The following is a 23,473-nucleotide window of genomic DNA, read 5'->3' on the forward strand; positions in this document are numbered from 1 at the left end:
GAAATAGGAAAAGTAAAGGCCAATGCCCATTTAATATTCAACCTAATATATTTTCAAAAACTAATTTTGTGGTTAGAAACTATTTGCCAACTTTTAATAGAAGATAGCTGAAACACCCAAAATTAAAACTCTTCAACCATTATGGTTATAATGGAAATGGTGACAGATCATTAACCATCGTAGTCCTTTAGAGAAACATTGCGATAATAAAATCCTGTAGCTAAAATTGAATACCATAATCACCTATTTGCTAATGCCTGTGAAATGCATAAATTGGTTAAACTAATGTAAAGTGGATATCACCTATTAAATCTGATTGTTGAGCCTAGGGCCCAAATCTCTGACTACCAGCTATTGTGAAATGCAGGTGGATTTTTAAAATGCAGGGCATGGGGGCGCCTGGGTGGCGCAGTCGGTTAAGCGTCCGACTTCAACCAGGTCACGATCTCGCGGTCCGTGAGTTCAAGCCCCGCGTCGGGCTCTGTGCTGACGGCTCAGAGCCTGGAGCCTGTTTCCGATTCTGTGTCTCCCTCTCTCTCTGCCCCTCCCCCATTCGTGCTCTGTCTCTCTCTGTCCCAAAAAATAAATAAACGTTGAAAAAAAAATTAAAAAAAAAAATGCAGGGCATGTTTTCAGATTCCTCCACAGTGAATAGTAATGGTACTATTAATTGGTTCAAGTTCTACTGTTTTTAGAGACTAAATGAGATTTTTATTAATTGAAATGAAAGAGAAGGTCATGATAAATCTGTCTTTTAGAAACTTTGATTTCATTTCACTAGCTATGACAGAACAGAATACTATCAGTAAACTTTAGAACTGGTAGTGCACACTACACTTTATGGAAGCTTTAAAATATTATCTAGCGTTTCTTTTGGATTGGTACTGTAAAATACTTCCACAGATTCATTCATCAGTCTTAGTGCTTCTTATGTTTCAAGTCCTATGGACACAAAGATAATTAAGACACAATACATGCCTTCAAGGAACATGTCATCTAGCAGGGGAGAGAAGCACACAAGTAAGAAAAGAGTAAGGCAAGCCTATTTGAGGAGAGCTGGATACTAGGAACTTGGTGATGCGAGATGTAGGCAAGGGCCTGTGTGTCAGAGAATGCCTTAAGAGGTGATACTAAGGCCGGATTTTATATTTTATTCTATTCTATTCTATTCTATTCTATTCTATTCTATTCTATTCTATTCTATTCTATTCTATTGTTGAAAAAATTTATATTTAGATTTAGCCAGCTGGACTCAGTTTAGATGATCCCAATTTTGTTGGCAACATCCAAAGCATCATAGTCAGGAGCCAGTTGAACATATGCTTTCTTTTCTCCATCGGGCCTGATCAGAGTGTTGACCTTGGCCACATCAATGTCATAGAGCTTCTTCACAGCCTGTTTGATCTGGTGCTTGTTGGCCTTGACATCCACAATGAACACAAGAGTGTTGTTGTCTTCTATTTTCTTCATGGCTTACTCGGTAGTCAGGGGGAACTTGATGATGGCATAGTGGCCAAGTTTGTTTCTCCTGGGGGCGCTCTTTCAAGGATATTTGGTCTGTCCTTGGAGACGCAGTGTCTTGGGCCGTCGGAATGTAGGTGACGTGTGGATCTTCTTTTTTTTATGACTGTGAACACCTTTCAGCACTGCTTTCTTGGCCTTCAAAGCCTTTGCTTTGGCTTCAGCTTTGGGAGGGGTAGGGGCTTCCTTGTTTGCCTTCGGGGCCATCTTCATGAAAGGAGGCCGGATTTTAAAACACACATAACAGTTACCAGAGATTTTTAATTTTTTTTTTAATGTTTTATTTTTATTTTTGAGAGACAGAGACATGGCACAAGTGGGGAAGGGGCAGAGAGAGAGGGAGACACAGAATCTGAAGCAGGTTCCAGGCTCTGAGCTGTCAGCACAGAGCCTGACATGGGGCTTGAACTCAGGAGCTGTGAGATCAAGACCTGAGCCAAAGTCGGACACTCAGCCAACTGAGCCACCCAGGAGCCCCAATAGTTGCCAGAGATTTTTAAAAGTTTGCATTTCACATGCTACCAGAACTTCACTACCTTAGCAACTTCATTTATCTTGCCCTTCCTTGATTACAGGTATACTATGAGGTAGGAATGGTTCTGAGTAAACTCACAACATTAGAGATAATTTGGGGCATTCAACTGTTTGGTTCTCACTTCTCTCTTCCTCTCTTTTTTTTTTTTTTTGACCCCCTGTCACTGCACAATTTAAGAAGGAGCCAAAGTATCCCACTTTCTTTTTCTTCTAGGTCACTGGCTCAGATCACCCTCCATGTATGATGCAGGGAGGCTGGACCCCATTTGTTTGAAAAATGGCAGAGCTGTAGCTGGAAGGGATTATACAGCTAGACTTACTTCTTCCCTGGTACATTCACTCCTACATTTGACACATGTAAGCTATTTTTTCTTAATAAAACCATTAAAGCCTGTATTTATTGCCTTGAATGTGTGAGGTTTCCTCCCCCAAAACAGATCTGTGTGGTGAGAATTGTTCTAATAAATAGAATATAAGACTTATGCAAAAGAGCCATTAGAGGGGAAAAAAAAAGGTAGGAGGCACTACTCTACCCAATGGATTCTGCCTATATTCTGCATGATCAGGTGACATAATTAAAAGAAATTAAACTTAACAGTGAGATAAAAGAGAAAATTTCAAACTCACTTACCAAACTGCATGCCCCAATCTCCAAGGTAATTTATTCTGGTGACTTGATGTCCTAAAGCTTCTTTGAGATTTGCTATAAAATTTCCTAGTAATCAATAAAATATACAGTTTCTCATTCTTGTTATCCATTTTGGCATAAGAACCATGTGTTTCTCTATTATCAAAGCATAACAAAAAACTTTTTGATAAAATTTACCAATTCAATTTTTTTTAGTAAAATATTCACTATTGTGTTTTCATCTATGTTATGGAGCAGGAGTAGAGAATTATTTGGGGGGCAGTTATTCCAAAGAACCTCACAATTTTCATAAGAACATAATTTTCAGCAACATTAGTGGGAGCTGGGAACATATGTTAGAATAACTGAATTCCAAAGAAAATAAGAGAATCTCAATAAGTAACAAGAGATAATTTCGCTAATCCCTATAGAGCCTAAACCACACTGGTGTTTTTTTCTCAACAGCTCACTCTACCTTCTTTCAATCACTGAAATCCACCTTCTCATGCCTGCTCCCTAAGAGCACATGGTAGTTCAAGAACTTCATCTTCCTCTACTGCTGACACTGGTTTGATATCCAACACCTGCTTCACTCTCCTCGTGTGCACTCATATGCTGCAGAGGCTGGAAACCTAAAAATTACATTTCTCAGAAACTTCTGCAGTTAGGGTTTCAGAAGTCACTTATATTTGGGCAATCAGATACACTTCGCATGAAACTTCGAAGGTGAACATGAGGTGAGTGAGAGGGGAGCTACTTCTATTTTTTCTGACAAGCACAGCTGTGGAGGCTTTTTCTTTTTGGTGGCATCACTAATAGCCCAGTGTCCTGTCATGCGACTTCCAAGGGAACTGAAAGGGTATGGGGCTGCCTGTTTTGCTTATATGAATTCTAGAAGATATGGCAGGACTAGTGGCAGCGGTAGCATGGCTGCTACTGGAAGTGACCGCAGAAAAGGCAGAAGCTCCCTTGATGAACACGCTCTACGCTATAATTCTGGGAATCATTTATGTCACTTCACCCAAAGCTTCTTCAGCACTTCCAACAACTTTGTAAACTATTCAATATCCTGTAATAAATTCTTTCCTGCTTTTACTACAGTAGATTTAGTTTTCTGCAAATAATCCTTCACCAATATGTATATCTGACTCAAATTACTGCAGCTACTCCTTTTCCAGCTTCCTTACTTCTAGACTTTCCCAGTCTATACAGTCCTAACAGCAAACTTCTTCCGCTGCTACTCAGATTGTATTCTTATTTTTAATTAGCATCTTATTATCTTACAAATCAACTAAATAACACAAACCTAAGCTTCTGGAATTAGACTAATTTCAAATCCTGGCTATGATACTTACTAGCTAGGTGATTTTTGGAAAAGTTACTTTTGGTATCTGAGTTTCCACATATCACGGTAAATAACATGGTAAATAAATTCTCAGGAAGTATTATCTCTTCCTGGCCCATTCCTACAATTTTGACCTACTCATGTAGCTTTTCTTACACAGTATATTTTTTATACTCTTTCAAAAATCAAACCCTATCATTTCCACTCTTAAAATGCTCCAGGAGATCTCTCCCACAACAAGAGGTGATTCCAGTTTAATAATGATCTATGCCACAAAGTACCGATTGCTCTGATTCTTAAAAATATTCAAACGACAGGGGCGCCTGGGTGGAGCAGTCGGTTGAGCGTCTACTTCAGCCAGGTCACGATCTCGCAGTTCGTGAGTTCGAGCCCCGCATCAGGCTCTGGGCTGATGGCTCAGAGCCTGGAGCCTGTTTCCGATTCTGTGTCTCCCTCTCTCTCTTCCCCTCCCCCGTTCATGCTCTGTCTCTCTCTGTCCCAAAAATAAATAAAAAACGTTGAAAAAAAATAAATAAATACTAAAAAAATATTCAAACGACAGGTTAAATGATCCCTAAGGCATGCAATAGACAGATATCCACACCAGAAGACAGATCAGATGAGATACACTTCAAAGTCTCTTCAATTCTAATTGCAGTTTTTAAATTGGGCTACTGCATCATGTCATGTTTTAAATAAATGAAGATCTTAGCATATACACTGAAGCATTACAGCTATGAAATACAATAGCAATCTTTCTTAGAATACTCTTGTTTCAATTTCCAGTTTTGAATGCTCCAGTTAGCACTCAAGTGATGGAGATTGAGTTTCTTTTTTCTAATTGAGATATAATTGGTATTATAACAGTTTCTTTTTTAAAACAAAATATATAGAACAAAAAACCTGACAAGATTACCATCATCCACACATTAACTATTTTCATTTTTGCATCTTTCAGATCTTCTTCATATGCATACATACTTTAAAGAAGTTCAAATCCTCAACAAACCTAACAGTTAAAATTAGTTTCTGAGTCATTCTTTTGGTTTTCAAACAAATTTTTTTCTACTTCTAAACCAATTTTTCCCATTTCATATATTAGCATTGGGCTCATGTAAGTTTGAACTTTGTTTTTCGTCTTCTGGTTACTTAAGCATTAAACCATTAGCATGCATGATCAAAATATTGCCTCAAAGTCATGTTTAGTATTTTCTGTGAAATGAACGACACTCACCTATGATGGTAGAACGCAAATGTCCAACGTGAAATTTTTTGGCAACATTAGGTGAACTGCAAATAATTGCACAAGTTATATTTCTGTTCTATGAACAGGAGTTCTAAAATGAACTAGGTCATGCTTCTACAGTTTAACATAATTGGGGACTAAGGCCTTTGGTAATTCAGTTCAAAGTTAAGTGAAAAATTAGAAATTTAGAGCAAAGATAAATTAGAATTCAGAATTATTGAAATTGATCCTGTGACTCACAAGGTAGTATCATACATAGAAATGGCACACTTAGGAAGCAGACACATTTAAGGATTGATAAAAAGATGAAGAAATTCAGAGACATTGTTTTAACATAAAAACAAAGCAGATTATTGGGAATTAAGTTTAGTATACCAGTTACAAATCCTTTATCCTCTTAAAAATTACTGACTCCATAGAAATTTTGTTTATATTGGTAATATCTATCAACATTTACTGCATCAAAACCTAAAATTGAAAAATATAAAAATATTTATGCATAAAACTTCCCAGAATAATTGGAAATGTGGTTCACCACTCCAAATTCTCAGTCAACACATTTATCACTTCTCTGTATGCTCGAGAAGTTGTAATCAATAATTTAACAATAGCAAATTGCTTCTAGAGCACTAACTACCTGACAGGCACAATTTCATGCACTTTATATGTATTAATCCTTTAATATTCATTCGAGTTGTGAGGTAAGGTACTCTCATCGCTTATTATACAGATGAGGAAACTGAGACAACAAGGAAAAAAGATAATGAAGCAAATGTGGTAACAGCCTGATGCCTCTTGAATGTGGGTGGTAAGCATATGGATTTAACTGTACTGTTGAGTTTTGTGTATGTTTGAAAATTGCACAAGTTTTTCAATATTGAAAAAAAAAATAACCTGAACCCACTTGGTTAAACATGGTAAAGTGAGAGCTTAATTTTGGTCTGTCTTCAAAGCCTTATACCAAGAGTATTACAATTTAAAAAACTGATTCTACATAAATATGCATGCAGTTGTAAAATTAGAAAACAACAACAATGTTCATTTAATTATTTATAAAGTAAATGTCCTTCTAGAAATTAAAAAATAGGGAATCTTCCATTTCCCACCAAGACAGAGTAACAAGGATTGGATTTACCCTTCTGCCTTAAACAACCAGAAAACCAGAAAAATGCATGAAACACTGGTTTTATGAAACCAGACACTGAAGGGCTATGATCCCTGAGAGAATGAGAAGTAAAGTGACCTTGAGCAAATGTGTGAGCTAAAGCAGAAAAATCTATGGCATGGAATGTTTATATTACAAAAGAAAGCCTCCAAACCAATAAGACATCTAATTTTCTCCTTTAAGAAACTAGAAAAGGAAGACCAAAGTAAGCAAAATAAAGGATAATATAGATAAAAGCAAAGTCAATAAAATAGAAAAAAGAAAATATTCTACACCCTAATTGCAGTGGTAGTTACATGACCTATACACCTTTGCCAAAATTCATCAAATTATATGCTGAAATGTTAAACTGTGTTATATTGTGCATGATTATATTCCAATAAAGCTGATTTTAAAAAATGACAACAGAATATGGGGCGCCTGGGTGGCTCAGTCGGTTGAGTGGCCGACTTCGGCTCAGGTCATGATCTCGCGGTCCATGAGTTCGAGACCCGCGTCGGGCTCTGTGCTGACAGCTCAGAGCCTGGAACCTGCTTGGGATTCTGTGTCTCCCTCTCTCTGACCCTCCCCTGTTCATGCTCTGTCTCTCCCTGTCTCAAAAATAAACATTAAAAAAAAAAATGACAACAGAATAGTAAGAAACAATAAAAATAATAAACCAGCCCTGGATATACTTCAAATATTAAAGGAATACAAGACATTATTTAGTGAAAAAAGTAAGCAGCAGAACAATGTGTAAAAACAGACTATCTCTAGGTGGGTAAACAGGAAACTAGTATTGATGAATGCCCATAAGGCGAGAACTAAGAAATGGGAATGGGGAAGAAAATTCCTTTTCACCGAATATTCTTTTATAATCTTTGAATTTGATCAAGCTAGTTATTTATATTATCTTTTTTTTTTTAAGTTTTCGCAGAGTTTTTGTATTGTTTTCTCTAGGACTGGAAGAACTGCATCTACCTAGGTTTTCAGCCTTGACAAAATGTCCCTTTTGAACCATCAATATGCTATTCTTTGGTAGCATTTTCCTACTCAGAACAAATACAATGAAACGGAAAATACAAATTCGAGTCCCTTGGCAACAAAAGTAGCCCTGGTGAATGACTTATAATTTGGATACCTTACTGAATCTTGTAAAAAAAAAAAAAAATTATGTAATTTCCTCAATCTTTAAGAAAAGACAAATATTATTGCTCTTAATTTCCAGATAAGAAACCAGGAAAATAAACTGGCCTATCCAAGACTGTCGAGTCAGTTACTAATAGTCACAACTGGTAACCCAATCTCTCAGATTCTCAATTTCCTAGAGGTCCTCAATCTGTTTTGCGAGAACACTTCACACTGGGGAATAGCAGGGGATGGGGAAGACTGAGCTGAGAAAGAAGAGGAAAGTACACCACTGCTGGCTGTTCCTGAAAGTTTGATCTGTACAAAATAGGAAAGGCTAACTTTGCAGAGAGGAGGGAGGCAACAGCAGTTAGCTTCAAGTCTTATACCACCTACTCAGCTAGAGCTCATATATGATGGACAGTCCTCTACTCTGGCATTTTATCACGATACTCCTAGATCTGAAAAAATATATGACAATCAATACTGTATGTCAGGGAGGCAGTAAAGGTATACAGGCTTCAGAGTCAGAGTTAGTCTATGGCCCTGAGCAAGTTACTTAACCAATTATTACCATCAACACCTCAACTTAGAGGGCAAGTTTCTTGAACACTTATCTCTTGTTTTTTGGGGGTAAAGTTACCCTATTTAAGATACTATATATTTAAAAAGCTCTGTTCTCCCACCTCTCTCATTTTCAGAAGAAATTCAAGAACGATGTTTCCTATCAACTTTGACCCTGTCCCTCACTTGTTTGTCTCTACTTTGAAACAACAATGGTAAGCATCATAGCATATGGAAAACTTCTAAGGGAAAGAGCAGCTATGGACAAAGCAATGCCAGATGGAATATAACAGAGAGCAAAGATGGCTGCTGGGACATGGACTCTGCCTTCATCAGCATTCAAATGCTCATTTAAATTCCAGACTTCCTTATTAAATCCTTTAGAAAAAGCACAAGAGGAGCAAATCCATAAGCAAATAAAAAAGCCTACAAAGAAAAAGCCATACAAATAGCTTACAGAATACAACTCAAATAGAACAGGCTACTTTTAGACATTTCTTATAAGTGTAAACAAAAGAGTATTATTACATGGGAAACAAAAACAGGAGAAAAGCAAGAGAACCAATGAATAAGGAAGACTGAGGTGTTGGTATTTCAAGTTTGGTTGGGAAGAAGGGATGATGAAGGTCAAGTGACAATAAGAAAGAACGTGTTAAAAGTGAACGCTGGTGGCAACTTTTCAAGTTTCAAGAAACTTACAATAGCATTATTTCAAGGATGAATGCATGGTAACAGATACTATACCACTTCTCTACTGATTTTCCTTTACTGCTGGTTAGGTAACAGCAAGAAGTAGAAGAGGAATATGGTACTGAAGTGCCTCCCAGAGGAGGTGAAGTCCTGCATCAATTTAAAGACATGAATGAAAAGAATTAGACAACAACAAGCTTGCCACTCTCGCCATTAAGAAACGTAGTTTATTTGTTTTCCCTCCCCCTGATTCGGGGCTGATCTTGTGACTTGCTTTGAAACCAGCAGAATGTGACAGAAATGAGGCTATGCCTGTTTCAAGATGAGATACTTTTACCATCTTGGAGCCCTGAGAACCTTTGTAAAGGAGTCTGGTTAACTCTGCTGAAGAGACACTGTGGAGAGAGAGAGATGACTGGCCAGCCATCCTTCAGGTAAGCTGCCAAACAAGTAAATGGGCCACCTGAATTCTGACCCCCAGTATAGTCTCTAGATGACTAGAGCTACATATGATAACAGGCCAAAGAACCACTGAGCTAAGCCATCCCTGATTTCCTGATCTATAGTGTCATAAACATTAAAATGGTTGTTTCAAGACACTAATCAGGAATTGACACACGTTTCCTTAAAGAATCAGATAGTAAATATTTTAGGCCTGCAGGCCACCTGGTCTCTACCTCAACTATTCAATTGAATTCTGCTCAACTGCCATGGCAGTATAAAAGCAGCCACTATAGACAAAATGTAAATGAAAGTGCAAGCCTGTGCTCCATTAAACTTTATTTATTTTAAATTTTATTAAAAATGCTTAAGTTTATTTATTTTGAGAGAGAGAGCAAGTGGGGGAGGGGCACAGAGAGAGAGAGAGAGAGAGAGAGAGAGAGAGAGAGATAGAAAGAGAATCCCAAGCAGGCTCTGCACTGTCAGCATGGAGTCTGATGCAGGGCTTGAACTCATAAACAGTGAGATAGGACCTGAGCTGGAATCAAGAGTCCGGACGCTTTACCGACTGAGCCACCCAGGTGCCCTCCTATATTGAATTTTAGCATAGCCTGTTACACAAGAAAAGATAACAGAAATGGAAGGCAACTTTCTTTGAGGGATGGCCTTAGTGTAGTTCCTCTCTGGTGTGAAGATGACCTCATCTAGTCCATCTCCTCTCTGAGATGCAACAAATGTTTAAACTCAACCTTAAATATGATTGGGGTTCACTGCAAGTGTAAGATTTATTCATAATATGTGTCTACTCCACAGGAGCAGGAGTTTACTCAGCAACCAATCCTTACCATAAACACGTTTACTGAATTTTAGAGAATCTGCCTTTTTTAAGAACACAAATGAGTGGCATAGACAGTACAAATGTGGAATCCATAAAACCTACTCTCATCATGGGTTATGCAGGTGCTAATTATAACTAAGTTTTTATAATAAATTATAATAGTCAGGAAACCTAAAATATTCTATAATTTTTAAAGATCCTCTACAGAAATATATACTTAAGAAAACAAAAGGCTATAGTATAGCAAGTTCTAATTTTCCAAGTAGGAAAACAGTTCATCAAGACTCTTCAGCTTTTAGGAAGGCACACACAGCATCTCTAATCATTTCCATGAGCTGCCAACTGGTCAAGCTGCACTCTGAAAGTGTTCCCTTTTCTGTTCTGGCTACCTACAAATAGTTCAAATATTAGATGGCTGTACTGACAGCATATCAGAAAGTTATTAAGAGGATTATTTAGAGGCATATTAAAATTTCAACCTATTTTTCCGATAATTTTAAAAATATACATTACAAATGCTACAAGGCTTTGCTCTCCAGTAATCACATTACTTTAAAATTCTTAATGTGGCAGTAACCATTACCTTTAAGAGTTTACTAAAATGGAAAAACCAGTTCTTCCAAAAAAAAGTAACTATTAAATAATTAAAAAAAAAAACCACCATAATCACTAGACTTTTTATTGGAGTCCAAAATTTTTATTCATGGTACAGTGATCAATTCACTGTACTATTAAGAAAACAGGGGCGCCTGGGTGGCGCAGTCGGTTAAGCGTCCGACTTCAGCCAGGTCACGATCTCGCGGTCCGTGAGTTCGAGCCCCGCGTCGGGCTCTGGGCTGATGGCTCAGAGCCTGGAGCCTGTTTCCGATTCTGTGTCTCCCTCTCTCTCTCTGCCCCTCCCCCGTTCATGCTCTGTCTCTCTCTGTCCCAAAAATAAATAAAAAAAAAAAACATTGAAAAAAAAAAATTAAAAAAAAAAAAAAAGAAAACAAATCTCACTGGTTTTCTATTTTTCTTGTGTAATTTCCTGAAGCCCAAGATGATAATGGTAAACCACATAACTGCCCAGCCACTGTGATAACCAACACTTAAGATGAGTTGCCACGCACCTGAATTCAACCACAATCTTCTTCTGGGGAAGACCAGAGAATAGCTCACTGTTTAACCCATATTTTGAGCCATCTTTGATTACTTGTTGTAGTACTGTCTGAAAAGTAAAAGGTATGAGATTTAATGACAGAAAAAAACTGCAATTTTTAAAAATTACTTAATTACTTTATTTACTGGTAATGAAGTAAACATTGCTTATTTGCTCATTCTAATTTACGGAACTGAGCATTTTACAGCATTGTCAGCCCCTCCTCCAGTTGCTAATGCCAGTCAGAATGGTAATAATAAGAATTAACATCTATGGGGGCTCTGTGCCCTTTTATACATCACATCTATCTATTCTTACATGAACCAATGATATAGATATCTTACAGATAAAGAAACTGAAGTTTAGAGAGGTTAAGTAACTGCCAAAAGTCCCACAGCAGATAGTAACAGCAAAACCAGGAGCATCTAATATTTACTTAATGCATACTATGTGCATACACTGTTCTAAGCATTTTCTATGCATTAACTCATTTAATCCTTACAACAACCCTAAGAGAGAAGTACTATTTTTATAAATAAGGAAAGAGAAGCACAGAGAACCTTGCCAAGGTCATACTGCTATTAAGTCATGTAGCAAAACCTTTTTCACTCCAGAGCTAATGTATTAACTACTGCATGCTGCTGCTACTCTTAATACTAACGATCACATGAACAGTAGAAAACACAAACCTGTAATTCAAATGCCTACTGGCTACATAAGTAAAAAACAAGGAAATCTCACAGAAACAGCCAAAACATATTCCATTTTTAGAAATGAACACAGAAAGATTATACAGTTCACAAAATTCACACTTCCTTTTTTGCTAATGGCGTGATGCATTTATTTATGCGTTCATTTTTTAGTCTAGGGGTTTGAATTTTCTATGATAGGCTTCTCTTTACTCTTACATTGGTTTTGCTTCATGAACTGTATTCTGAGTCCTAAATATGTAGTTTATGATGTGAAGAATTTTACTATCATTAAGAGTTGGTTAAAATGGTCACTTAATGGGGGCGCCTGGGTGGCGCAGTAGGTTAAGCGTCCGACTTCAGCCAGGTCACGATCTCGTGGTCCGTGAGTTCGAGCCCCGGTCAGGCTCTGGGTGGATGGCTCAGAGCCTGGAGCCTGTTTCCAATTCTGTGTCTCCCTCTCTCTCTGCCCCTCCCCCGTTCATGCTCTGTCTCTCTCTGTCCCAAAAATAAATAAACGTTGAAAAAAAATAAATAAAATGGTCACTTAATGGAAAAGGCAGAGAAAGTAGCAGGAGGCAGCAAAACAATACTTTCAAGAAGCATCTACAAAGTGCTAGGTTTAAGTCCAGATGCTTTTATGCTATCCTTAGCCTCACAATCATAAAATGGGCAACATTTCCCATTTAGTAGATGCAAAAACTAAGGTTCAGAAACAGTATGTATTTGCACAAGTACACAGAGAAAATATTATTCCTTTCACTCACAAAATATAGGACACAGACAGTAAGGATGAATATACAGAGACATTAAAGAGAATAGTGTGTGTCATACACTACGGGCCCATTATATGTTAATTACTCTAAGACTATGGCTGCCAAAACTGCAAGTGGGGGAGGTAAATACTAGTGAGGGGAGGAATTCATAGTCAGATTATTCTAAAGTTAACATCTACCCATTCATTTCACTTTCCATCCCTCTATGTATAACGGATGGCAGACTCCACAAAAGGCAATCACAGTAAGTTAAACTCTCCTTTAACAAATGACCCTCAGTTCATTAACATCTCTGGCACAAACCAAAAAGCAGCTTTAGTAAAGGACTATCTTACCTGCCCCACTTCCAAACCTTCCATTGACAATCTGATCAATGTGCTACCTACAGCTTCCTTCTCGACTATTTTATTCCAAGTGCTCTCAAAATCAAAATTTGAAATGCCAAACCTAATTGAATGCTTAAATTCTCTAATGTATTACCTTTATGAGCACACTTTTTGTAAACTAAAAAATTAAACAAGATAAGGCAAAAGTCTAGAGTCCCTTTTGATCATCTGGCCTAACCCACCACCTTCCCCAAGGTGACCACTTTTCAAACATCACCTTAGCTAATGACTACTCTTCTCCTTGCAACCATCCTCTGTCCTTGGTTGTAACATTACTTTCTACTGACTTTTGCTTCCCAGTTTCCTTTGCAGGCTCCTCTTACACTGCCTGTCCCTCTGCTCCCCAGCCTGTGCTCCTTTCTTGCTTCTCGCTCCTTACTTTATACTTCTCCTAGGTATAAAGTCCTAAGACTTCAACCACTACTTACCTAATAATAAAATCTCTCCTGTGCCACAGACTGGTATGTCCAACTCCAAGAATGGACATCTAAGGCACTTCAAATGGAAGTGCCTTCTCCTTCTCCTTCTGCCTTCTCCACTTCTATGAACTATACCCCCTCACTCAGCTAACCAAGTCAGAGGTGTAGGAGTTCCTAAAGTTTACCCTTTTCCCACACCCTTCATAATCAATCATCTATTAACTACCAAACCTTGTACATGCTATCTCCTAAGTATCATTACAGTTATCCCCTGTGGCCTGGTTTATATCTTCATCATCCGTCAGCTATACCACTACAAAAACAACCAAAACAAAACAGTAATACACAACTACATCCTTATATAACATACATATTTAATTAAGTGTATGTTCTATTTAAATCTTGCAATAATTCCCTAACATTTAAAATATTTTATCAATTTCTGGTTTGACTTTTACTTTATGTGCATATTACCTTTACTTTTTTTAAAATTTTGAGAAACCTGATTTGTTAAAAGGAATGTTATAATATCCATAAAAGTCACAAGTTAGAATTGTTCCTAAAAAAAAAATTTTTTTTTTATTAAGTAGGCTTCACCCCTAGCATGGAGCTCAACATGGGGCTTGAACTCATAACCCTGAGATCAAGATCTGAGCTGATATCAACAGTCAGACGCTTAACCATTTGAGCCACCAGGTGCCCCTAGAAATGTTAGGCTTTTATAATTTTTGCAAGAAGTATATAATATCAAAATAAACTAACTCTTATTAGTATAATACCGAAAATTATCAAATGTACCACCTGTGATATATGTAACACACCATGGAAAATGACACAGGAAAAAGCTGAAACTCTTCTGCTGGGCATATAAGGCCCTCCACATTGTATAATTTCCTATCCTCCCCCGTGCCATCCTATGTGCAAACCATATGCTATCACTCCAGTGAGTGACAGTGCCAGACAATACCATGTTCTCGACTGTCTGTACTCTGGCCCAGACTATCTCTTCGGCCTGGAAGGCCTGCCCTTGCATCTCCCAGACACAGTCTTGTTTTTTTGTTTGTTTGTTTTAAGTAATCTTTACACCCAGTGTGGGCTCAAATCCTTGAGATTAAGAGTTGCATGCTCTACCAAATGAGCCAGCCAGGAGCCCCGGATACAGTTTCATTTTTATCCCAATTCAAGATTGCTTCTTCTCTCAAGACAGTCTTATGTGGGCACCTAGGTGGATCAGTCAGGTTAAGTGTCAAATTTCGCTCAGGTCATGATCTGACCTGATTTGGATTCTGCGTCTCCCTCTCCCTCTGCCCCTCCCCCTGCACAAACCTGTGTCTCTCTCAAAAATAAACATCAAAAAAAATTAATAAAAGAAGACAGACTTATGTGTACCTTTCTTTACACGGGACTGCAACTTATACATGCCTCCATTATATTATTCATCACATTATCATACCCACTACACATTACACCATAACACTATTTTTTTATGCTTTTCTTTTAGATCATAAACTCTTTGAGGGCAGGACCCTCAGGACCTCGCAAATAATAAGCAGAAAGTTTATTAAACTAGTGGGAACTCAAAGTTTTTAACTACAGAATGTCAGTGAGCTAGTAAAGTTTCATGATATTCCAATAGATGAATAAACTAGAGGCCCATCTATTCATCAATGGGTATATTAAAATGTCAAATGTTAAAATGTAAGATGCTCTTAGAATGATTTCTAAGGAAGCTACTACTATTTGTCTAGTTAATTCTTTGGTCAATAGTTGGAAAGTGCTTAATCATTCCTCCCATGTGTTCAGCCTATTGATACTACACGTGATTTGAATGCATCTACTGCTTTTTGGCATAAGCTCAATTAGTAAAATAATAAGCAGAATTAGAGCCACTTAATTAGTATCTCTTTTTCTGTCTTTTTTTCTTAAGTTTTAGTAGAGCATGCAAAGTTGAATTTGGCAAATAAAAAATACATGTGTACATGTGAACCAAAAATGATGTTATCCATTGTGTACTTTTAAGGCACACCTAAAAAACAAGACTTTGCCTTTTTCCTATTTAGTTAAACTCATATTTTCTTTTTTTCTCCCCCTAAACTATTATTCTAAATTACTCTTCATAAATTACTCTTGAAAGTCATATGTAAGCTACTGACAAGTGGAAGCTTGGTACCAAAGTGACAGCTCTTCACAACGTATGTATTGGTCAAATCATCTTATAGCTTTGAAAAATTTATCATCTAGTCCCCATGATTTGGTACTTCCTACTGCCTTGAATTTCACATTTTAGTCTCCTCCCTTTGAGGATGATTTATATGAAGACATTATATTGCCACTGTTAGTGATCCAAACGTAAGCTAACATTTAATCATTCCTGGTGCTGCCAGTGTTAATAATTCAATTGTACTGCATGAACAGATAGGTTTTTATGCAAGGCTAAGCTTGTACATGTGTAAGCAATGACAAATTCGTAATTCTCTGCTTGAGAAGTAAGTTTTGGACACAGGTCATTGGCTACATGTCAATCTTGATAACATTAATATGCAAAAAAATGTATTAATAATGGTCCCAAAGGGTTGAATTTTTTTCTTGATGTGATCTGAAAAATTCATTACATATGCAAATGACTATTGTTTAAGGCCTGAAAATAATGGAGCCAGATGTAGAAGAAATTAGGCTTTGAACAAACAAGAAATATCATTAAAAAAAAACTGTAACGTAACACAGGCACATTCAGTACCCCTTTTTCTTACTAGTTTAGGAAGTATGGTTACTGTAACACCAAGCAGGGCAACTGTAAGCAGTCTGCTTGTTCCTTTAACAAAAATCACTCTACGATCCAGATCCTCAAGGCTATAATGTTGGGAGGATTTCCAGGTGAAAAAGCTGGATCTCAAGCCCTGGATATTATCCTTCTGTTGTCAACTGAGAAGGATTTGGGAATAAGCAAGCTAGTGTGCATCCTTAAATCACAGAAAAACTAATAGCTTATTCATTATAATATAATAAAGTATGAAAATTCATGGCCATTGAAATGTTAAATTATTAATATATGCCTTGCCTGATATATAAACCATATCTCTTTCAGTTAAGCTGGTTGCAAAGGCAAACTCCATCTAACAGCACAGTTTCCCATCTGAGGGAAAACAAAAGAAGTAAGATAACTGCTGCCTATGAAGCAGCCTGAAGTCTGATGGGCACTTTGGTGAACTGCACTGTTTCCATAAAAACTGAGACTGATGGGGCACCTGGGTAGCTCAGTTGGTTAAGCATCTGACTTCTGCCCAGGTCATGATTTTGTGGTTTGTGAGTTCAAGTCCCACATCAGGCTTGGCTGTCAGCACAGAGCCTGCTTCAGATCCTCTGTCCCCCTCTCTTTCTCTCTCGCTCTCTCTGCCCCTCCTCCGCTTGCTCTATCAAAAAATAAATAAAATAAATTTTAAAAAATGAGACTGCAACTGGAAGAAAGAGTTATTTAGAAATGGTAAATTAGACTCAATGGTTACTAAATTGACATGAAATGTTATCAAGAGACCAACAGATTGTAGACACATTTTAACAAGCTCAAATTTTCTCCTGTCCTTGTGAATGATTTTGGTTAACTAATTTACCTTGAAGTAGGAGTGAAAAAAAGATAAAAGAAAAAAGTTCAAAGATCTAGAGACAAGCATGAAACACTAACTCTCCTTCAGAAGGATTACAGGGCTGATGGGCAAATGCCCATAAACTATATAACCTCGGTGAGAAATTATACTATTAGAAATTTTGGTTTTATAATTATTTTCAATTCAGGACTGCAGCATTGACTAAGTCTGACCAACTCAATACCAGCGTACATATTTTTTAAAACACCAGACCAAAGCATGCATTATGATAAACTTTAAAGTTAAACTGAGACGAAACTCTACACAAAAGATCTCATACCGTGCCTATCCAGGATTACTTATCCTCCATAAGCATACATGAGACCCAATTCCTTTATGTCATTTCCCCAACTCCTCCAGGCCTACCTGAGTATTCTGATCCTTCTTAGGCTTATTGTATCAATCCACGTTGTTTGTTGTTCTTTTGTTTTGTTTTTTAGAGGTGGGGAGGGGCAGAGGGAGAAAGAGAATCCTAAGCAGGCTCCACGCCCAGTGACCCACTTTGAGATCATGACCTGAACCTAAGTCAAGAGTCAGAGCTTAACTGACTAGCCACCCAGTCACCTCTACTTTTTTGTTTTAGTATTTGTTTTATTAAAAGAAGAAGCTGTCTCATGGTTTCTTCTATATAAATCTTATGCGTCCAACAGATTACAGGCTACCAGAGAGCCAAAATCAGCAGTACTTTTCGTGTATTCCATACAGAGTCTGTTAACTCATTCAACAATAGTTATCTCACACATACTGCATGCAAGGCATTTTGCTAGGAACTAGGGATCCAATAGTGAGAAAAACAGATGCTATAAGCCCTGATGGAAATTAGAGTTTAAAGGGCAAGAGGCATTAATCAAATAAAAAGAATATAAACCAGCAACTAGGATAACTTCTATAAAGGAGAGCTATCCAGTGCTAGTAGAGCACATATATGAAGAAGACAGAAAGGCCCAACCCAGGAAATACCAAGAGCTGAAGGATAAGCAGGAGTTAACTTGGGGTGGCACTCCAGGGAGGGTTATCAGAATGTGCAAAGTTTTGAGGCAAGAGGAGACGAAGTTTAAGAACTGAAGGAAAATCACATAGCTAAATCAGAGACTAAAGGTGCATAGCTGGAATAGAACCCATTCTTACCTTTGTTAATAGTTCTCTGTTTATTTTGAAATTTACAGTCCCTTGACCAGTGCTGATTTCACTTACCACTGTATCACATTTTAGCTGAAAAGATAAAAATCAAGTAAACTAGGTATGTTATAAAATAGACATATTGAAATTTGTAATTTTTATTTTTAAATTTTTATTTATTTATTTATTTATTTTTAAGTAGGCTTCATGCCCAATGTGGAGCCCAACAAGGGACTTGAACTCACAACCCGGGGAGCTAAGATCAAGAGTTGGACATTCAACAACTGAGTCACCCAAGCACCCTGAGATTTGTAGTTTTAATACTATCAAATTGGAGTCCAAAGGCAGCCAAGTGCATCATATCTCCCAGTCATTGTATCTGGACCTGGGCCTTAGCCAATCTGTTTACTTTTATCACTCTATTTGGGTAAACAACATTTTCTTTGTTTCTGGACTAGACCACTATTCTTTATTCAGAATCTCTTCCTCCTTCTCATTCCCTCACCTCAAATTCTCCCAGCATCACTTTATGCCCACCTTATGTGCCTTGACATGTAGTGAACTCTTTATCTCCCCTACCCTGTGTAGAGATTACTTCAAAAAAACAAAAAAAAAAATCTAAAAATTTTTCTCTCCTACCTTGCATGAGAGCCACAGAACATGCCATTCTGTCAGGCCCTACACTGAAGCACTTGTATCAACACATGAAATAGAAATCATTTAAACCTTTTGTCCTCATTGAATATACCTTAGGATTTTAACCTACTAGATTTAAAAGCACCTGATAATACCCATGAACCTTGAGGAGATGCCTGTTATCACTGAAGAGGCACTAGTCTTTAGTTATAAGAACTCACAGTTGATGGGGGAAGAGACTAAGTATTGTAATTAGCACAATTTTACTCCTGGTGTACTTCCTGATAAAAATCTGGGTTGATTTTCTGATTAAATACTTGCTCAGCTACCAAAGCTCTTTGATTATACTCAATCTTTATGCATCTTTTTCTATGATGGTGACTTTCATTGTTCCAATCATTCAGTGTGCCCAGATGCCTCTGTCTCACATGTAATAACTCTATTTAAAAAACCCTGTTTTTGATGGTATTACACTAAAAAGATTTGGTCATTCTCTACAATCCTTTCAACTCCTCTTTTAGATACCAAACCCATCAGAGAAATTAGAAATGAAAGACGTTTATTAAATCATCTAGCCACTTCTCTGCAATCATGATTCTATTTACATCTAATCATTTCTTCTCATATTTTAATGCTCATCTCAGAAAATAATTTTAAAAATTACAACCCACTGCTCTAAATTATCGAGCGTGTTCTCTTAAATTCTGAAGTCCGTCCAGCTTCAATCTGTAAATTTAATTAACACTTCACTCCTCCTGTAAGTAGTTAATCAAAAAATTGAACAATGTCAGCTCAAGAGGAATGCTTTTTAACTAATTTGAAAAATCATCTTAACCTTACTGTACACAGCTAAAATGAATTTAAATTGTATTTTCCAAGTGCTTTGAACAAAAAAAACCTATTAAATCATTATTATGGCTGAGATAGCTTGCAGAGTTTTTTCTTCTTTAAAAAAATAATAAGATTATAATGTCAAAAAAAGATAATAGTGCTAAAGTACCTTCTCTGCCAGTCTCGTGGCTTGAACTTGAACATCTGGTCTTGAATGGTCATTGTTGTTTCCCAATAGAGAATCCACAGAAAGCTGAAAATCAGCTACTTCTCTAAAGACAGAAATTGAAAAAGGAAAAAGCTATTATGTCTTAAAAACATTACTAATATAACAAAAACAAAAAAGACCAGCCACTATGGGTTCTCCACATTGATACAATTTTATGAAAGGATTATGCTTTCAAAATATAAAGCAAAGAAATCAGAAATATCACCTTATATTTATTTAGAACTTTATCTTCTAAAATTCTTCCTCTTCTATTACCTAATCGTAGTTTTACAATCTGAGATAGGTAGCTCAAAGTGTAATGAAATTTTAATTGATATACAAACATCTACATATTTACCCATGCTGGAACATCTGATATTTAATAAGGAACTAGAGAATGAAACTCTATGGGCAGAATAAGTGGATAAAACTACTGTCTAGTCCATTGTCATCGAGACAAAAGAATGTATTTTAGAGGGGTATAAATGAACTTTGTTATCATTCTTGAAACTCAGGGACATGCCTAAAAAACCCTGTGTGGTATCTGTTTCACATTACATTAAACAACTGGTCAACAAAAACCACTAAGAATTTTCTCAAGCCTGGTTTGTGGGATTGAGCCCCACTTTGGGCTTGCGCTGACAGCATGGAGGCTGCTTGGGATTCTCTCTCCTCTCTCTCTGCCTCTTCCCCCAGTTATGTGTCCGCATGCACATTCTCTCCTAAAATCAACAACAACAACAACAACAACAACAACAAAAAGAATTTTCTTGAGCCATTTCTGTGCTGGGCATGGAGCCTGCTTAAGATTTTCTCTTCTTCTCCCTTGGTCCCTCCCCAACTCATATTCTCATTCTCCCCCCTCACCCAAAACCCCAGGAAACAAAAAAACAAAAAAAACTAAAAGAGTTTTCTTGAGCCTTAATACATTATTCAGCAACCTAGTACGGATTATACTTACCAACCCAAACTCATCCACTAAACATTTCAGCTATAACTGCAGACCCAAGTTCATCTATTAATCAGTCTCTGTGTGATCTTAAGCACTTTGCTTAACTTCTCTTGTACCCTAGTAAAATGGTGATGATAATGGTACCTATTTCACATTGTGCTGAGAAATTAAGTCCTGAGTAAATAATACTAATCTTAGTTCTGATGTTAAATAAAAATGTTAAACAGTCCTGAGTCCTGAGCCCTGAGGACATGACAATTCAATTTCTTGAAGACTAACTTTAATTGGGGAAATTTACATAAGGTTTGAATGTATTTATTCTTACCAAAGGACTTTGATAGTTTACCACATATTTGCACCAATAATGTGGGAAATTGAAGAAATTAGTTTAACAAGATGGGAATAATACATGAACACGCAAAGATTTTTTAAAAGGTTAAATAGAAAGTAGTAAGAACAACTACAATATTAAGTGAAATTATACAGATGTGAATATACCAGAGATTAAAATTTTGACATATAGCTAGGATACTTTACATGAGGTGTAATAGGACTATATAGGTAGAATCGCTCTCAAACATCCAGGAAACATAAAGAGGTCACGTGATCTTCTATAGTTTAAAAAAATTATGAATAAGAAGCATCTATAATTTTATCTAGACATGAATAATAAAATAATGAAATTTAATTAGAAAATTTTATTATCTTAGAGGGGCCAGGATGGAGGAATAAACTAGAAATTTTATTTTGCATCTCTCCTCCCTGAATTACAGCCAAGATCAACACTAAACCATCCTGCACACCTAGAAAACTGATTTGAGGATTAACATAATAATCTGCACAACCTGAACCACAGAACTTGGCAGGTACGCAGTGCGGAGAGGTGAACTAGGGGAGAGAAGCCGTGGAGGGCCAGGAGTTTTTCTCGCTTGCGGAGAGAGGATGGAGATGTGCAGAGAGTATGGGAAAGCATCTCACCCCCCCACACCCCAAAAACAGCTGGAGAAAAAAGAAAGAGTATGCAAAGGACTGAACAAAAAAAGGGAGAAAGGAGAAAAGAGAGGGTTTAAATTCCATTAAGACTCTATAAACAGGGGGAGTGCAGAGTCTGAAACTCTGCAGCTTGATACCTGGTGGTGGTCTGGTGGGAAGGGCAAATCCCCGGGAGCAGAAAGGTGCAAGGGGTCTTCAGGACACACGGGAAGAGGCGGTTCCCCTGCTGGGAGGATATTTGGGAGAGAGGGTGAGGCCATCCAACAAACAAAGGTCCCAGCGGACCCTGGAGAACAATATTTGCTGGTGCTGGAACAACGACATTATGTGGGAAGCCTGGTACCAGATGTGTGCTGTGATCTACCATAACCCCTGAAACACTGCTACTACACGATCATGGGAACTTCTCGGGCAGACTGGCACCCAGCCACAGTCTCTGGGCATCAGCAGCAGCATGGTCCCATGAACACTCCTTGGGGTGGACGGGCACCACGCCACTGCTCAGTGAGACTCTCCTCCAGAGAGTCATGAAGGGTCAATCTGCAGTCCCTCAGAAGTGAGGGGCTGGCAAACACAGCCGCATCTGAGACAAAACTCAGGAGGGAGGTGCTGGCTGGCAACCTGACGGCTTGGTCACGGACAGTGTAAAAGCAGGGAGTGGATGGAAGCAGGAGACAAAGGAGGAGTGCCTGACTGCTGGTTGGGGAGAACAGAATTCCATTACTAGAGACTGGGTACCTGGGTGACGCCATTTTCACTCCTCCCACACATGAGCATACACACCTACATGTGCCGCAAAAATCCACCCCAGTAGGCTAAACTGTGCCATCTAGTGGAGAATGGAGCCGTTACACTAAGCCCCCCCCCCCCAACTGGGCCAACCTCGCTCTTAAGGAACACTAGAAGACTCTCTGCTTGCTTAGTTTATGGACTATAAACTAAGTCAAACTATAGCTTGACTTCTAGGGGAAACTGATGTAATTTCAATCATATTTCAGTCTGTTTGCTGGTCTATCATTTCCATTTTTTTCTTTCTTTTAAAAAATTTTTAAAATGTTTTATTTATTTTTGAGACAGAGAGAGACAGAGCATGAGCAGGGGAGGGGCAGAGAGAGAGGGAGACACAGAATCCGAAGCAGGCTCCAGGCTCCGAGCTCTCAGCACAGAGCCCGACGCAGGGCTCGAACCCACAAACCACGAGATCATGACCTGAGCCGAAGTCAGATGCCCAACTGACTGAGCCACCCAGACACCCCTCTTTTTTTATTCTTGAATACAGAAAGAGAATATCTATTTTTATTTTCCATTTTTATTAAAAATATTTTTAATTTTTTTCTACTATATTTTTTACTTTTCTTGTAAATTTTCCAAATTCTACTTTACTTCCATCATTTTATTTTGTTTCATTGTATTCATTTTTTTCAAGTTTTCAAACGTTTTCCTTTTTTTCTTTTCTGTTCCTTTTTTCTTTAACATATCAAGCTCCTTTCAACAACCAGACCAAAACACACCTAGGATCTAACATCATTTATTTGATTCTTCTGTGTGTTGTTTCCAATTTTTTAATTTTAATTATTTTTTTTACCTTACTAATTCCTTTATTTCC

At 37.6% G+C, this 23,473-nt stretch overlaps 1 protein-coding gene and 1 pseudogene across 14 annotated transcripts in view; both read right to left on the minus strand.

Moving 5' to 3' along the window:
* Nucleotides 1-23,473, minus strand: part of RARS2 (arginyl-tRNA synthetase 2, mitochondrial) — a 90,734-nt gene that overhangs the window by 44,873 nt on the left and 22,388 nt on the right. For 10 of the 14 annotated variants that reach the window (XM_045057828.1, XM_045057824.1, XM_045057826.1 and 7 more), the window contains exons 3-8: nucleotides 22,005-22,093; nucleotides 19,884-19,986; nucleotides 18,257-18,340; nucleotides 11,189-11,286; nucleotides 5,263-5,318; nucleotides 2,687-2,770 (exon numbers count right to left, since the gene is read on the minus strand). In XM_045057828.1, the coding sequence (XP_044913763.1) occupies nucleotides 2,687-2,770; nucleotides 5,263-5,318; nucleotides 11,189-11,286; nucleotides 18,257-18,340; nucleotides 19,884-19,986; nucleotides 22,005-22,093 (514 nt within the window). The remainder of the gene's footprint in view (nucleotides 1-2,686; nucleotides 2,771-5,262; nucleotides 5,319-11,188; nucleotides 11,287-18,256; nucleotides 18,341-19,883; nucleotides 19,987-22,004; nucleotides 22,094-23,473) is intronic. The other 4 variants (XM_023254173.2, XM_045057825.1, XM_019830943.2 and 1 more) reach the window with 2 other exon arrangements.
* Nucleotides 1,215-1,816, minus strand: LOC109499770 (annotated as a pseudogene).

The sequence above is a fragment of the Felis catus genome, chromosome B2 (genome assembly GCF_018350175.1).
Source record: "Felis catus isolate Fca126 chromosome B2, F.catus_Fca126_mat1.0, whole genome shotgun sequence".
In the NCBI taxonomy this organism is placed as follows: Eukaryota; Metazoa; Chordata; class Mammalia; order Carnivora; family Felidae; genus Felis; species Felis catus.